The sequence below is a fragment of the Telopea speciosissima genome, chromosome 7 (assembly GCF_018873765.1).
Source record: "Telopea speciosissima isolate NSW1024214 ecotype Mountain lineage chromosome 7, Tspe_v1, whole genome shotgun sequence".
NCBI lineage: Eukaryota > Viridiplantae > Streptophyta > Magnoliopsida > Proteales > Proteaceae > Telopea > Telopea speciosissima.
In genome coordinates, this window is record NC_057922.1 from 19,369,289 (window position 1) to 19,384,535 (window position 15,247).

At 37.4% G+C, this 15,247-nt stretch overlaps 2 protein-coding genes across 4 annotated transcripts in view; one reads left to right on the plus strand and one right to left on the minus strand.

The window, feature by feature from the left end:
- Window positions 1-13,462, plus strand: part of LOC122667590 (rhomboid-like protein 20) — a 37,670-nt gene extending 24,208 nt beyond the window's left edge. Inside the window, exons 9-10 of the transcript XR_006333817.1 lie at window positions 1,824-1,827; window positions 13,453-13,462. The gene's annotated coding sequence lies outside the window, so the exon portion shown is untranslated. The remainder of the gene's footprint in view (window positions 1-1,823; window positions 1,828-13,452) is intronic.
- On the minus strand, window positions 1,097-9,470 carry LOC122667589 (dual specificity protein phosphatase 12-like). Of its 3 annotated transcripts, none has more exons than XM_043863921.1 (7): window positions 9,375-9,470; window positions 8,631-9,113; window positions 4,585-4,637; window positions 4,306-4,370; window positions 4,109-4,187; window positions 1,986-2,297; window positions 1,097-1,596 (listed from the first exon to the last, which is right to left on the minus strand). In XM_043863921.1, the coding sequence occupies exons 2-7, from the start codon at window positions 9,068-9,070 to the stop codon at window positions 1,442-1,444; spliced, it is 1,104 nt and encodes a 367-aa protein (XP_043719856.1). In that variant the 5' UTR covers window positions 9,071-9,113; window positions 9,375-9,470; the 3' UTR covers window positions 1,097-1,441. The 3 variants fall into 3 exon arrangements, with proteins under 3 accessions (XP_043719856.1, XP_043719857.1, XP_043719858.1); XM_043863922.1 differs by having other exon boundaries at window positions 8,631-9,114; window positions 9,379-9,458; XM_043863923.1 differs by having other exon boundaries at window positions 8,631-9,128; window positions 9,379-9,444.
- Window positions 13,463-15,247: the final 1,785 nt, after the last annotated feature.

Sequence of the window (15,247 nt, forward strand, 5' to 3'; positions counted from 1 at the left end):
GTACATGTCTCAAGGACATTTTGTACTAATTACAAATTAACTGAAGACTGAAATAGTAAGGGTAAAGGAAAACACTTCTTGTAGTTAATTAAGTGACTTTCACTATTCATTTTCGTCCTTAGAGATAAACGAGCTGTTTTGTCACAAAGAAAATGGACAAAAGGAAAGAGGAGGGAGGTGTTACTAGCTGTTGGGTTTCCAAATATGGTAGTTTACCCCAACCGAGTAAAGGGTGTCCTCGATGCACGAGATTCCCACAACTGCAAGGTCTGAGGAGGGTCATAATGTACACAAAGAAGAGGCTGTTTCCAGACTCGAATCCATAACCACTTACTTGGTCACAATGGACTGATGGAGGACTTTATTGTTGCATCAAGTACCCCAACCGACACGTAAGGGTGTCAATTACAAACCGAACCAATAAGTAGAATACGGTTATTTAAAATTGAACCGAACTGATCCATTAATAAACGGTTCTGTTTTGATTTTAAAGTCTAATAATTGATAGGTGACCGTAAACCATTATACTGATTAAATATTTATAATTTTCCCTACGTTTATTATGTGAAGATTGGGGGGACGATGTGAGCACTGTTTACAATTCAGATTCAAGAACTCTCGAATCAGTCCACAGATCCCAAAAAGGGGAATTTCTAGGGTTTTGAGTGTGAATTGGAAATGTTTGATCAGTCAAAATTGGAATCGGTTTAGTGTAGTAAATAAATTCGAGTGAAACCTACCCTACTCCTTCATAACCATTATTCCCGATTTTTAAAACCATGGATGTGAGGATTTCAAACGCTAATCCTAATCCATCCCTTCAGAACAAGATTTATTCTTCAAGTTAGACTGCCCCTAAGCTTGAAAACTTCTGAGCAGTTCTTTCGAGAAGACAATATTGTACTAAAAGCAATTAAATATTCACACTATTTTCAAGGTTTTAAAGTTAACCCAAGTACAAGTCCATACTCCATAGAGAAGAGTAGAAAGCGTCATGCCTCATTGAATCAAAATTTCCACCTTCATATCTGTCTTACATCAATGCATTCCAGGTTTCCAACAACCAGAATCCACTTTTCAATTTTAAAACACCAAAAACCTGAATGAAGAAACTGGTTTGGTTATTTAAGCACCAAAACCATACCTCAACTGCAATCTCCCACGACAATGTCTCATCAATCAGTACTTATAGCTGCTATTCATATATCTCCATCATACAAGAAGAGGTCATAAAAAGATGGTTGAGCAATGACTCTTTACATCGGCTGTTTTCTGAATATTGCAAAATTCAGGTTTTATTTCAGAAAATGCTCTCGAACTTGATTGCTCCATTTAGCCCTCCTCTATTTGCTGTGTATGAGGAATGGGCTAGGCTTGTCCTTGCTACCTCAGTTGAAGCACAAAGCCATAACCTCTGGCTAATATTTTCCACTAGGGGCTACTATACAGTGCTGATGTCTACTCTGCTTTTGTGAATCTGAAAGGCTGGAGTAATCCAGCTCCCACAGCTACACTGGATGCCTGACCAGTTGAAGTAACCCAACCGAGACTCACAATGAGCGCATGACAGTTTACCTTCCATCCCACCTTCTTCAACTAGATGAGAAAAGATAAGAAATTCAAGAACAAATGAAAGTGTAAATAATTTCAAGAATTCACGAACCTCACATATGTAAATGAACATGACATAGATGTACATACTACCATTAATTGGGTTTCACCTAAAGATACAATTGACATGTATCACCATAAAAATTCATTAAAAAAAAAGAAATTCTGGAGTGCAAATATGAAAATCATTATATTACCAATCCACTTGAGAGATTTGTCACAAATATAACTTCCTAACCCTAGTAGGAGAGCTGTAATGGCGTATGCAAAAGTTATGGACCTTATGGCCATAGGTGAATGCAAAGTTATACTAATTCGAACAGGCCTTAATCTAAAGATGGGAAATTTTTGACATAAGGCTAGTTAGTTCATACCTGTAGTCATCCATCGAAGGGGCTCAACAAAGACAGATGAGCACTCATGCTCATCAAACTTGTTAAAGGGATTTCCACTTTTTCGCTTTTTCCACTCGAAGGATGTCTCACCCTCGCCTGGTATGTGACTAACAACATTATCTTCCAATGCAACAACTCTACGGCACTTTTTACAGCGGTAAGCCGGAGTGGATTTAGCTTCTCCATTTGGAGATTCTACTACCTCCGAAGAGACTACTTCTGAGGAGGGCACACCAGGATCAGGCCCAAATTTGGAGCTGTCAATCTTCTCCCCGCGGTTATACAAATCACCTGAAATGGCCAATTGATATGAACATAGAGCCTCCAAAACAGAAACTTGGAAGAGTTGTCAAGATAAATGTAGAGTAAATATATAGATCAATACAACAAACACAAGGTACCTCATTGATACCAAATAGAAATGGTGTAGCAGAGAATGCAATAATGAATTGTTATCCAAGGTGGCAATTTGGTCAGGCGGACCAAGCCAGATCCAACCCTAGTAACTGAAATATTGCTGTTTAACCCCATCTAACTGAAGAATCAACCTCAGGAGCTCAACTTAATCCCATGTCAAATGTACTAAACCTAACAGGATTAAGGTTGGCCCAGTGAAGGCCCCGGGGTGAGAACTGGTGGGGGGGGGGGGGGAGGGGATGCAGCTAAATGAGAAAAATGTACATCTCCTCACTTTTATTAAAGAACATCAGGACGGTATTGTGAATGTTATTTAGGATGACTGGATGTTGGAAGGGAATCCTGACCTTTCCTCTTTTATTTAGTCTCCCAACTAGTGTTCCGATGTCAGCGGCAGCGTTCTGGATGGAAAAAACACCCAACGTTCTCCCCACTCATCCTTTCCCATTTCTCCCCCTTCGACAACAGTGCATCTTATTGTACTTGTAACAGGATTAACGTAGAACCGACTGCATGTTTCATTTAATAATTTCTTTTGGTTGGTCATCCGATGCTTCATCCTAAGCCCAAAAGAAATTCTTTCATGTCAAACACACTATACTTAAATACTGAGGTAAGTCTATTTCAGCTTAAGCACAATTCAAACTACAACCTAGAATTGTAGAGTTTCAGGACCTTCACTTAATGGATTGACACCTCGAAATCTTTTGTTCTTATGATGCTAACCAGCTTCCCTCTTCTTTCTGGACATGGTTCTCTGTTAAAAAAGAAAAGTAGAATTTGTAAAGAAATGATGAGTAACTGATTGAAGCTTTGGATATCATGGTCATCATCTTTTTTCAGGTCTTTCAGGAGTCATGGTGACCATGAAGGATGAAGCCGGAAGGCACTAAAATGATTAACCACATCGAGGCAATCCACTTCCATAAGAACAACAGTCAACAAAAGGAAAGAAAAAAGGATGATAATGGCATAGCAATAAGTACACATGAATATGAATATAACTAAAAGTTATGTGGTTTCCAGCTCTCCATTCTATGATGCGGTATGGTATCCTACTATCCTGTCATAAAAATTTGCCCCAAAGAGTAAAAAGACAGCTAAAACAGAACCTCAACACCAATCAACCTCGTTGTAAAGAGAAAATAGATGCTGTTAGGGGAAAAATGATCACTCACACAATCAAAGGATTACTAAAGATTAGGGTTGTACTGGCTGTCATTTTGTTTAGCAAAGTAGAACTTAAACCAGTTCCATTACCTGCCTATTAACCCACTTTCTCCCATAAACAATCACCACTAAACCACTCCTCATAATCTGCTCTTTCAGATGGCCATTGCTTTGCCCATTTCTTCGCGATCCAAGACATTCACCAATGGGTCTAAGAGAAATGCAATCTAAGAAACAATATAACCACATGATCCTAGCATCAAAACTCAGTTTGCTATTTTTACAATAAAGACATTATGGCTTTATAGTTGAGATATCAAAGATCTCAAAACTAGAACATAAGGGTAGTATGACAATATTAAGTGTGTAAAGAGTTCTTGTTGATGAATGAGGTTTGCCTAGCATTTACATTTCATCCAATAAACTAAAGCTCAGTTTTGACCCAACATAAAAAACAATGGAAACCGGGGGGGGGCTTATTTAGAGAGGAAAGCAAGATCAGAAACAATACTTACCCAATACTTTCAAGCGAAATCGTTTATATATGGGGCTTGCGGGATCAACATTGAAACCCATTTCTTCAAACATTTTTAACTGCATGTAAAAGGGGGACAAATCACTATGACATAAAAAAAATGTTACAATGGGCTTCAATATTCTTTCAGTGTTGCCTTGCAAAACATAAAATCAGGATAGCACTCCCTCTTATCACCTGTTCCAGAAAACCATCATTGGGGCAAACAAACTCACAGCTTTGGCGTAAAGATTCAAGTGCATCTGCAGGATTATAGAGAAAACGACATTGTAAAGTAAAATGATGAAACAAATACAGAAATCTAACTGTTGAACCCTCCTACTTCATCACTATGCAAAAAGTTAGATTTACAATAACAAAAATAAAAAATAAATAAATAAAATAAAGCCCCAAAACCAGAAACAATGTGTACAGTAAAACATATGAAAATACTGCAAAAATGGATCTGTTGAATACCTTCTTGAGATAGTTGCTCAGTTTTCATCAGATATGCTGTAATGATAGCGGCACTGCAACGAATAAACAAGCAAAGAAGGGTGTAAACCCTGAGAAATATATAGACTGAAAAATGTATGCTATGAAGGCAGGTCTGTTCTGCTAAACTCCATGCCATCAAATCTCAACATTGATAAACAGGAACAAAAAATAACACTTTCGAAGATGGAAATTTAATGTGGGAAAGCTGGAGAAAAGGATAAACAGTTGCTCATATGGTTCTTGACTTCTACAAACTGGTCAAATATATTTTTGTGCATGGGTAATAATGATGACAAAATTGCAGGTTAGAAGGGAAACACGCCACACCCTTAAGGGGCAGATTTAACATACGTAAGAGGTTTATGTGCTGTGGCTTCATCTTGTGAACCCAATAATGCGTTCTCATGGGAACGTTGATCGTTGACTATAAAAAAAAGTGACCTTTATTACAGGTTTTGCCTTTTCATAGCTTCTATTCATTTACTCTTTTTTCTTCTTTTTTTTTTAAGTTTCTTCCTATCATCTCCTGATCCTTCCAGACCAACCTGTCTAGGCCCTTGCCAGCTTCCTCAGTTCAAGTTGGGTTAAGGCATATCAGGCCAAGGTATGATGAGATAAAAAAGAAGTATCAACAAAAAGCAAAAAAGTAACAAACGTCCCCATTCCTCTTCCTAACAAACCTAGATGCATAAAATTTTTTGGTCACACAACCAGAGAACTAATAAGAAAAGAAAGATGAAAAGAGTGTATTTTCAATACCAAATTACCCACATTGGTGCATACAACCAAGACTAAAGAAATCACTGTTATAAGCATTTGTGACAGGATGTCAGAACTCGGAAATCATTCTAGGCTCTTTATGCATGAGCATGAAACAATAAGGACTAAAAACCTCCTGAGAATGTATTATAGATTTTTCTTTTTAAATAACAAATTTGTAGATAGAGTTTTAATGGGAAAAATTTTATAGATAGAAAAAGAAGACTGCCTAAACAGTTACGGATACCCATGAATAGGCGAGGATGGGGGCTACAAGTGCAGCAGATTTGGTTGTGTCAGCTAAGCTGCCATGTCATAGATATGGCTAACTTTTCTGCTAAGTCATGGGGAATAGACAGTGCCACTGATCCTCACCAAATTTCATCATACAATATGTGAGATCAATCAGAAGAAGAGAAATCCATCCTTTCTCATGTTCTCCACCCCCCCCCCTCCTCCCTTCTTTGACAGCTTCCTCTTACTAAAATACATCAGTTGAAACCTTTGTCTTGGGGATTGATATGACATGGATGATAGACAACTGCATGTGCATCTAAGGATATAACATTCTTGTTGCTAGGAAAGATGAAAATACCATTAATATAGAGGTGACAACTCCTAAAGATGTTAAAAATTAAAGTTGCTATCTTGAAAGAGAATCAACTTTCATGCAACAAGATAATAAGGTTGTCCATGATAACACAAAATTTAATCTTTTTTTTTCCCAAACTTATTTCTATTTTATTCGACTTAAACCTCAATACATCTAGTTGAAATGCTAATAACAAGCTCACAAAGCTATCATGCTCAGGACATAATTGCATAATGAGGCTCAACCATGTACTTAAGGAGTACACAATGTAAAGTGGGACCCGAGGGAAAATTTGTAGCTCCACCCTGGCCAAGGCAGGAACTTCCCAGTCAAGGATTAGAAATGACTGAACTTCCAAATAGTGGAAATCATTAGGAGTTTGCCCCCATATCTTAAATGGAAACTATTTTAGTAGAAACTCAAGCAAGCAATTTGGTGTCTGGTGACGGACCTGATGGCATGAAGTATACTAATATTAAAATAATCAATTTTATGCCACTCCAAATAATGCAACCAAATTAGTCGTTTTCGTCTTATTATATTATTCATTTGTTTCAGATGATGTTCTATCTGGTAAGGACTATTTAGTTACTACTTATCCTTTTATTGTTTATTTGTTAATAATAGAAACTTGTGCCATGAGATTGACACAAAACATTGAAAGTTAAAGATAATATTTTATCATATGGCTATAAGAAATTTCACGCTTCATGGAGCACAATGCTGAGCATCCCCAACACATGCATAAAATGAGCATAACTGAGATGAGAATGATAATATAGATGAGTGACAAGACATTAAGGCAAGGTTTAAAGTATCGGTATCGGGTATCGTATTGGAGAGATGCAAGATATGCTAAAGATATGTATGGAAATGGTCAAGAAACGTATGGAAATGCTTAGGATACATGCAATATACAGTACAGTGAGACAAATGCACTCAATTGGTTATATATAAAGGATGAGGTTTCTTACATGTACTAATACCAAATTTTTTTAGGCATCATCTCGGTACCTTAAAGATACGATATGTATCGATTAGTATTGGAGCATATGAAAGGATACTTAAAACCTTAGAGTAAAGGAACCCAGAGGTAGCACTAATAGTGGCAAAACAAAGCAAAACAAACTAAGAGAGTTCAATCATGTAAAACAAAACAAAAATAGGTGAATCAGGATCAAGAAATCATATAGTCCAAGTTGAAGGAACTAGAGAAACAATAAGAAAGTAAAAGAACTTGGATTTAAATAGTAAGAAAGAAAGTGTTTAACAGAGAGAATTGAAAGGTGGAACAGGAGTCGCATAACTGACCACAAGTAGTTGGGATAATAAGATTTTCTTTCCCCCTAACAAAAGTTCTAATTTTACAAATTCACATAACATATAATTCAGCCAATTCCAATATTCAACAAAGATAAATAGGTGCTGCCTGAAAACCATCACTTCTTGTGACAAAAAATCGAGGGATTGGATTATAGTTTGATAAATAATGCAATCTATTTATTGCAAAACTTAAACCTAGGAAATAGATATCTGAGATGGAAGATCAATTTGGGAGCATCCAATGTCTTGTACTTCTCTTTACAAAACGTATGAAAACGTGCCAATATAGAAAGTAATGGAAAAAAATAAAGAAATACCCAATCTGAAAATTCAACATGATTATTGTGGGAACATTCTGAGAAGCAAGAATAGATTGCGATGAAAGAACAGCCAAAGACTTGAGCTGAACCTCTAGTCACAGTGGATTATGAAATCTCCAGGGAATGTCATAGATCGAAGTCCTCAATTACAAATAGTGAGGAATACAAGACAATGTTTAGACTATGTAGAGATTCACCTTGGCTCTTACTGGTTGGAAGTGAAGTGAAGGGAACGGAACTTATAAATTAAAATAACAATTTCTCTAATCATTAGAAGAAATGATTGTGTAACAAACTCAAAAACTTACAAAATATACTAACTAGATTTTTCTTAATTTTACAATCAAATTATTTGAATTTGAACAGGAAAATAAGAAATCCACTTTGGAAAGTTTTATTGCCATTTATGGTGATTTTAAGTTAATTAAATATTATGATTACATAAGTTTCACTTTTCCTTTCTGAATTTATTTCATTTCCCTTCATAGCAACTTCTGGAGGAGGCTAGAGAAGGGCATTTCACTTGGGCCCTGCTTTATGGAGGAGGCTAGCAAAAGGGCATTTCACAGAGGTCCTGCCGACCTCTCACAACGGGTTGGCAAGTTCACAATTGGTATGCCTGAGTTTAGTATGGAAGAGTACAAGGATCCATATGGTCTCATGCAATGCTGGCTGAGGAATTGTATTGCTTCCATATCTAATTTTCTGGTGACAGGAATCTACCTTCGAGATCCTTTGAAGAGCTACTGTTAAGGACTTGAGGTGTGTATTATAACCTCGTTTCTTGTTGGCGATGCTCAAGTTTTGGGATACTTGATTCTTTTGTAGTTCATTCCTACTGAAATTCCTTTCCATAATTTTTTCTTTCCTTTAATAAAATTATCATATAATTTATCATCATAAGCATACGATGCATAATGACTACTCAACACCAAAGATAACAACAGTGAGTAAAAAAAGCACCTATAAATGGAAAACTAGTCATAGGGAACAATGAAATGACATACATCACGAGATTTTGACATCAATACCTTCTGGAAACACCTGCAAAGCAATGCACCAAAACTGATCCTTCTTTTCTACTCTCATCAATGTAATCCAAACACACATCCAAGTAATCCAATAAATTCTCACTCTCCATATCTCTCAAAGGAACCGCCATTCTCACCATTTTCAAATCCTTCCCAGCATATTCAAGCGAGTAAAGCAGCTTATCTGGTCCCAGCGCCCTCTTCGAACTGTCACCGGCATCATCCTCAGAGCCTGAACCACTACCAGATCCTCCATTAAAGACCTTCCGGATTTCTTTTGTAGGGATAGAAATACTAGAGCGCCATTCAGTAAAGAAAGAGATCGAAGCAGAGCTTAAAAGCGATAAAATATGTGTTATTTCGGTGCTCCCGTTCTGTAGAATCTCAGCAGCGTCACCGATATTGCCAATAAACAAACCATCGCGCACAAGATACGGCATGACCGGCGAATCCCTAATCTGTTTCCCGCCAAAAACAAGGAACCCTGCAACGAAACATCTCTTTTAGCAAAAAAAAAACGATTCTTTGATCTAAGGCTTCCAAGCTAAACTCATTTCCATTACAAATACAAAAAGTTGCAGTAAAAGCAGGTTATCCCGAAATAGGAATCGCTTTTCTTTTATAACGGATTTCTCTGGATGCGAAAAAAGTTCAGATTTTCTATCGAGAATTTGAAGTAAATGAAAAATCAACACTGTAACAAACCAAAAGATCAGAATTTATTCTTCCCAAGTATAAGAAATCGAACCTTAAAATTGATCTTTTCTTATGACCAAAGATCGATCTCTCTCTCTCTCTCTCTCTCTCTGCTTATCTTCTCCTGTTCCGCAACGACAGAGCAAATGGTGTATAGCAGACAGAGATCAGATTTGCGTGACGTTCCATTAATAAGGTTTGAGTTGAGAGAGGTGGGACCCACTGTTACCTTCAGTTTGAAGTTAAGAATCGCGTGGATTTCCGTGGCTTGATCTCATCCGTTGATCGTGTGTAACTGAGAGATTAAGTGTATATGGAGGCCACGTGTATGACACGCTGGATGACCACTGTTTGGATTTCTCGCCCGTACTTGATGACATGACAGAAAAGGCCTTTTGTTATAAGGAAAAAAAATGAATTAAAAAAGCAAGCCCGCACCGTATGGGACGTGTGGGTCAAACATTGAAATTATTCCTTTGATTCGAGGAGAGAAGAGATGATGCTGTGTAACCTTATGTATGATAGAAAGCTGGATGACCGTTGAACATGGTAACCTTGGATGCCGGATCCTATGTGGTGCGAGAATGGATCATCTGCATGTACCAACAGATGAACGTACATCTGAGAACCAACCACATGTCCTAATTTTGCCATTTACAAAGGGAGGAGGGATTTTTATGAAAATGAAATTAAAATATGATTGATTCTCACATGTACATTCACCTATTGGTACATGCAGAGGAATTGAACTCATGTGGTGCACCAATCAAAAGTGAAAGTCCTAGTGCGAGCATGGTTCGTAATCTTGGGATTGGTAAAGGCCGATAGGCCTGATGGAAAATCATCTCCTCCAGTTTCCTACCTAGCCCAGTTCCCTAGTTCATCTAATAGGAGGTGGAGGACCCCACCTAGGCAAAGTGTTCGTGCAGGAATAAGATGGTCATTTCAACCCCACCTTCCTCTTGTTAGAGGAATTGGGGAACTTGGGCCAGGTAGGAAACTAAAGGGGATAAAGATCCTAAGCTTGATATCGATTTGGATCGATCAAAATTGATCCAAATCAATCAAATGTGGCCAAAAAATGGGTTTTACTGGATCGGTAATAAAAAATATATTAAAATGATCGATAAATCATGTAATGACTGCTTCCTTGGATTTGGATAATACAAAATAAATGAGTTAATTAAAAGTTATATAGTTATTAGTTCATACTATATGTGCAGGTCTTTTTTTTGTAATCCTACATCCATATGATGGTTCCCTAGGATTGAATATTCCCACCTTCTACGTTGCTAATTGATCGGGGTAGGGCAGTCATAGGGCCCTTTCAAACGTTCAATTGTACAAGAAGTTGAATAATAACGATTGCATAATATCAATTTATCGGCTTCGTCATTGAAAGCTAATCGGATGCAGATGCGGATACAGTATTATTCCAGCCAAATCTGATCCATTTAGATCCCTAAACTCTCACAAGGTGGATTCCATCTTGACGACCATGAGCCGTTCTCGTACGCTCATGTACGTGAACGTGAGCTAGACTCCTTGGATGGTGAGCATAATTTTTCTTGAAAAAAAAAAAAAAAAAAAATCCTAAAAATTGGTTTTAAAAAAAATCAATCCAAGGAGTGATCCACTAATACCGGGGAGGATCGATCATCATTTGGGATCAATCTAGGCCGATACCGATCCAAGATTACGAAGAATGAATGCGAGAATAAAAATGCCAGTGGCTACATTCAAATAAGATCTACATGCAACAGGATGGAAGCATAAAAGCATGGTCCTCCCTAGATGCAGCGTATAAGTTGTAATAATTCAAGTAAAGTGGAAGACTATGCAATACTGCAAGTGTTATTGTGTAATGTGTAAAGCAGTGGCGTTTGGTATCGGAATTTGGAATTGTTGAGTAAATGTTGTGTTGGGCTGGGCCAGGTTTTCCAATTATGGGCCAAAACCCAAGGTGGGGATGGGCATGCTATTAGTTTTTGACAATTAGACCTTTTTACTAGGGTGTCATGAATGTTTTCGATTTTGGGTAATGTAAAAACAAAGTTTGGCAAGCAAGTTGGATTGACATTGACCCACTTTGATTTGGGTAGAGAGAGAGAAAGAGATAGTTGGGTAAGTAATTTGGTATACTTAACACAAGGAATTTGCAAAAGATATGGCACATTTTGAAAATAACCTATGCATACAAATAGACCATGTATCTCATACATCTACCATATTATTCAAGAACTGTTGTATTTTTCATCCATTATATATATTTTGAATGATGTAACATATTTATATCGAAAATGTTTTCTGTTTAGAAGTGTAGCTTACAATAACGTTCCCTTGTGTCTATCTTTCTCCTCTCTTTTCCTTAAATGATTCCTTTCTGAGACACTCATTGGGTGTTTCCTGTCGACGTAAATTATGCTTTCAGACAGGAAACACTCTCTCATGTTTATTTTTACAAATTATTGTTTCATATATGTGTCAAATTTTTCAATGCGGCTCACATGTTCAGTATGAAACGTCATATTTTCCTTTTTCTATTTTTTTATTTCTTTTGGCATTACCATCTTTGAATTATTACCTAGGGTTGTTATAGAATAGGCTCAAGGTCCATAGTTAATGTTGTAAATCGTAATTGAATTCAAATATTCTTTTATTGGATGTTGTAGGATTTGATAAGAAAAAAAATATATTGCATTAATAGTGGTAGATATATACGTAAAAATAAGGTGTCTAAAGTAATAAAAAAAATAAAAAAAACTTTAAGAAAGATGAAAGTAGGCAAGGCATCAAGTCCATAAAGGATCCCAATAGAAGTGTGGAAGAGCTTTAGGTATCTGCGGTTTATCTTGGCTAACCAAGCTGTTTAATAAGATTATGAGCATAAGAAAAATGTCAGATGAATGGAGGAGAAAAATTGTAATCCTAATTTACAAAAATAAATGTGATATTCAAAACTGCAATGATTATAGAGGTATCTATGAAGTTATGAGAGAGGATTATTTAAACCCACCTAAGAAAAGAAACTACTATTTTGGAGAACCAATTTTGGTTTTATGCCATAAAGATCTATGATGGAAGTTATTTTCTTACTTGGCAAGCTCATAGAAAGATTTAGAGAGACCAAGAAGGATTTCTATATGGTTTTTATTGACCCAAAAAGAACATATGACAGAGTCCTTAGAGAGTTAATGTGACATATGCTGGGGAAGAGAAGGGTTTTAAGTAAATACGTGGATATAGTTAAAAATATGTATGATGGTATGATTACTAGTCATAAGAACTGTGGGGGTTCAAGGTAGTGAATTCTCAATTACAATTGGATTACATCAAGGATCAAGTTTAAGCCTTTATTTGTTTGTGCTTATTATGAATGATTTAATCAAGGATGCGGTTCTTTGATGTATGGTTTCTGCTAATGATATTGTCTTGGTAGATGAAATAAAAATAGTTTTACCGGGAAAAAAAAAAAAAAAAGGATGAAACAAAGATAGGGATTACACCAAGTTGGAATTATGGAGATCAATATTGGAATCAAAAGATTTTTCTTTTTGGGTAAAGGAATCAAAAGGTCTTAGAATAAGTAGAATAAAGACGGAGTATATGGCGTGTAACTTTAGTTACATTAAGACGGTTAATGAGGTGGTAAATATTGATGAGAAGGAAATTCCACAAAATGATTATTTTAGATATCTAGACTCAGTCACAAATAAAGAAGGTGATATAGAGGATGATGTTGCTCATATAATGTGGAGTGTTGTATGATCAACGTATTCCTTTAAAGCTTAAAGGAGAATTTTATAAAACTATCATACGACCGGCTATGACGTATGGTGCGGAATGTTGGGCACTTGAAAAGCATAAAACAGATAAACTAAGTGTAGTGGAGATGAGGATGTTGAGATGAATGTATGGAAAATCTAAGAAAAATAAGGTAATGAATGACCATATTAGAGCTACTTTGGGAGTAGCTCTGATACAAGATAAAACTACGAGAAAGTAGTTTAAGGTGGTATGGCCATGTACCATGGAGGCCTTGGGATGCTCTAATATGGAGAAGCGATTTGATTTAGATTGTAGGAATTAAAAGAACTAGGGGTAGACTTAAATTAATCAAGAGAAGTGGTGAGGAAAGACATGCTTAGCACAAGACTTGTATCATATATGACTTGAAATAGAGTTAATAGAAGAGCAAAGATTCATGCAGTTGACTCCATTTAGTTGTGATAAAGCTTGAGATACCGCCGTTACATGGTTAGTGGGGACTCAAAACAATCATTACAAAAGCACATATTTGATGTAGACCCAATATTTTGATCCAAAACGACGTGGGCTCAGCCCATTGTCAATTCCAAGCTCAAGCCTTCTTAGGCCATTAGACCTTTTACGAGATTGTAGTGTCACACAGTCATGGTAAATTGAATTTTTTCGCGATACAACAATGAGGAAAAGTTTAAGGTATGTTTGGATGTCAAGGAAAAAAAAAAAAAACAAAAACAAAAACAAACAAAAACCATAATGAGACAAAAGTCATGATGCAGTAATTGATAAAAATCTAAGGCTTTTCTCAAATTCAAAATTTTTAGATTTTTTCTTTCTTTTCTTGACATCCAAAATTCCAAACATAGCTTAGTGTCGATTATTTTTTTGAAAAATGGGAGCTTATATTAATAAGAAAGACTAGTATAGAGATTACAATCTAAGGTATCTCTTCCTAGCGGCATCATTCCTAATTAGCTCGGAGAGTGCCGGTGGGAGACTATCTATACAAAAAAAAAGCACTCGAGGGGCATGAAGAAACTCTGCCAAAAAATCAGCACAACTATTGATCTCCCTTACGTGGTGTGCAAAAACACAGAACGTCCCTTTCAGGCGTCCGAGGAGAGGGCAGCTGGAGGGGGAGCGTTAACGAATATTCGTTTGTCCATTATCTTTTTTTTTTTTTGGGTAATTGTTTGTCCATTATCTAAGGATGTTACAAAGTTGAACACGTTAGAGTGCAAATCAAGGACCGGGGAATAATAGTAGGGGCCCATAATAATATTTACCAATAATCATATGCCACATGTCTATGGTGCCAAATACTGTTAAAATGACCAGATTGACCTAACGGCAATCAACGTGGGGCCACCATCAAAGCGTTAATGGTTGCTACAATGCTCTGATTAGGGTTCAAATGACCCCACAAGTGATGGGATACCACTACAGTGGCTCTGTGCCCAAAATAAAAGGTAATGAATTACTTTAAGAAGGGAAAGATAAGTGTGTGGGAAGGGTATTTTGGATCAGTGGCCCACCAGGTAATCTAACCTTGATAGGGAATCGGACGCCCAAGGGCTTGAGAGGGGGTGAGGGGCCGCTCGCCTACCAGACTAATGTGGTAGGGGATCAAATTTTTATCCTCTGTTGTTCGCTGCCCGAACAGTACAGTGTTGTCCCCTCACATGGGGCACGAAATGACGACTTAACCTCCCTCGGGCAGTGTGTTTAGGCAGGGAGGTTAAGTCGTCATTTCACCCCCATGTGAGGGGACAACAGGTGCTATTCGGGCAACGGACAAAAGAGGATAACGATCTATAGAGGATCCGACTCCCCTCCAAGGAGCTCAATACCCAGGGAGTGCCCAGGGGGCATCCAAGGGTTGGCTTGTGCCGCACACATCTCAGTGAATGCTTAGGGATGTGTGCAGCACAACCCAACGGCTAGATGCTCCTTGGGTGTGCTGGGCTCCCCGGAGAGGAGCTCAATCCTGTGGTAGGGGGACTCGAACACAAGACCAGCCTAAGACCCTACTGCAACAAGTATGGAACATATGGCACATACCACTAGAGCAAGTTGGCATTCGCAACCTACTTCTAACTCAGCCTTGAAGGAACCATGCTAGGATTTAGTCGGAGATGTAGGGTAGCAATGGATTG

What these genes read in the sequence shown, in the direction of transcription:
- LOC122667589 (XM_043863921.1), bottom strand. Translation starts at nt 9,070, where the DNA reads ATGCCGTATCTTGTGCGCGATGGTTTGTTTATTGGCAATATCGGTGAC. An exon ending in TGAGCAACTATCTCAAGAAG is followed by an intron (nt 4,371 to 4,584) that starts GTATTCAACAGA and finishes ATAATCCTGCAG; the next exon opens with ATGCACTTGAATCTTTACGC. An exon ending in ATGATGGTTTTCTGGAACAG is followed by an intron (nt 4,188 to 4,305) that starts GTGATAAGAGGG and finishes TTTTACATGCAG; the next exon opens with TTAAAAATGTTTGAAGAAAT.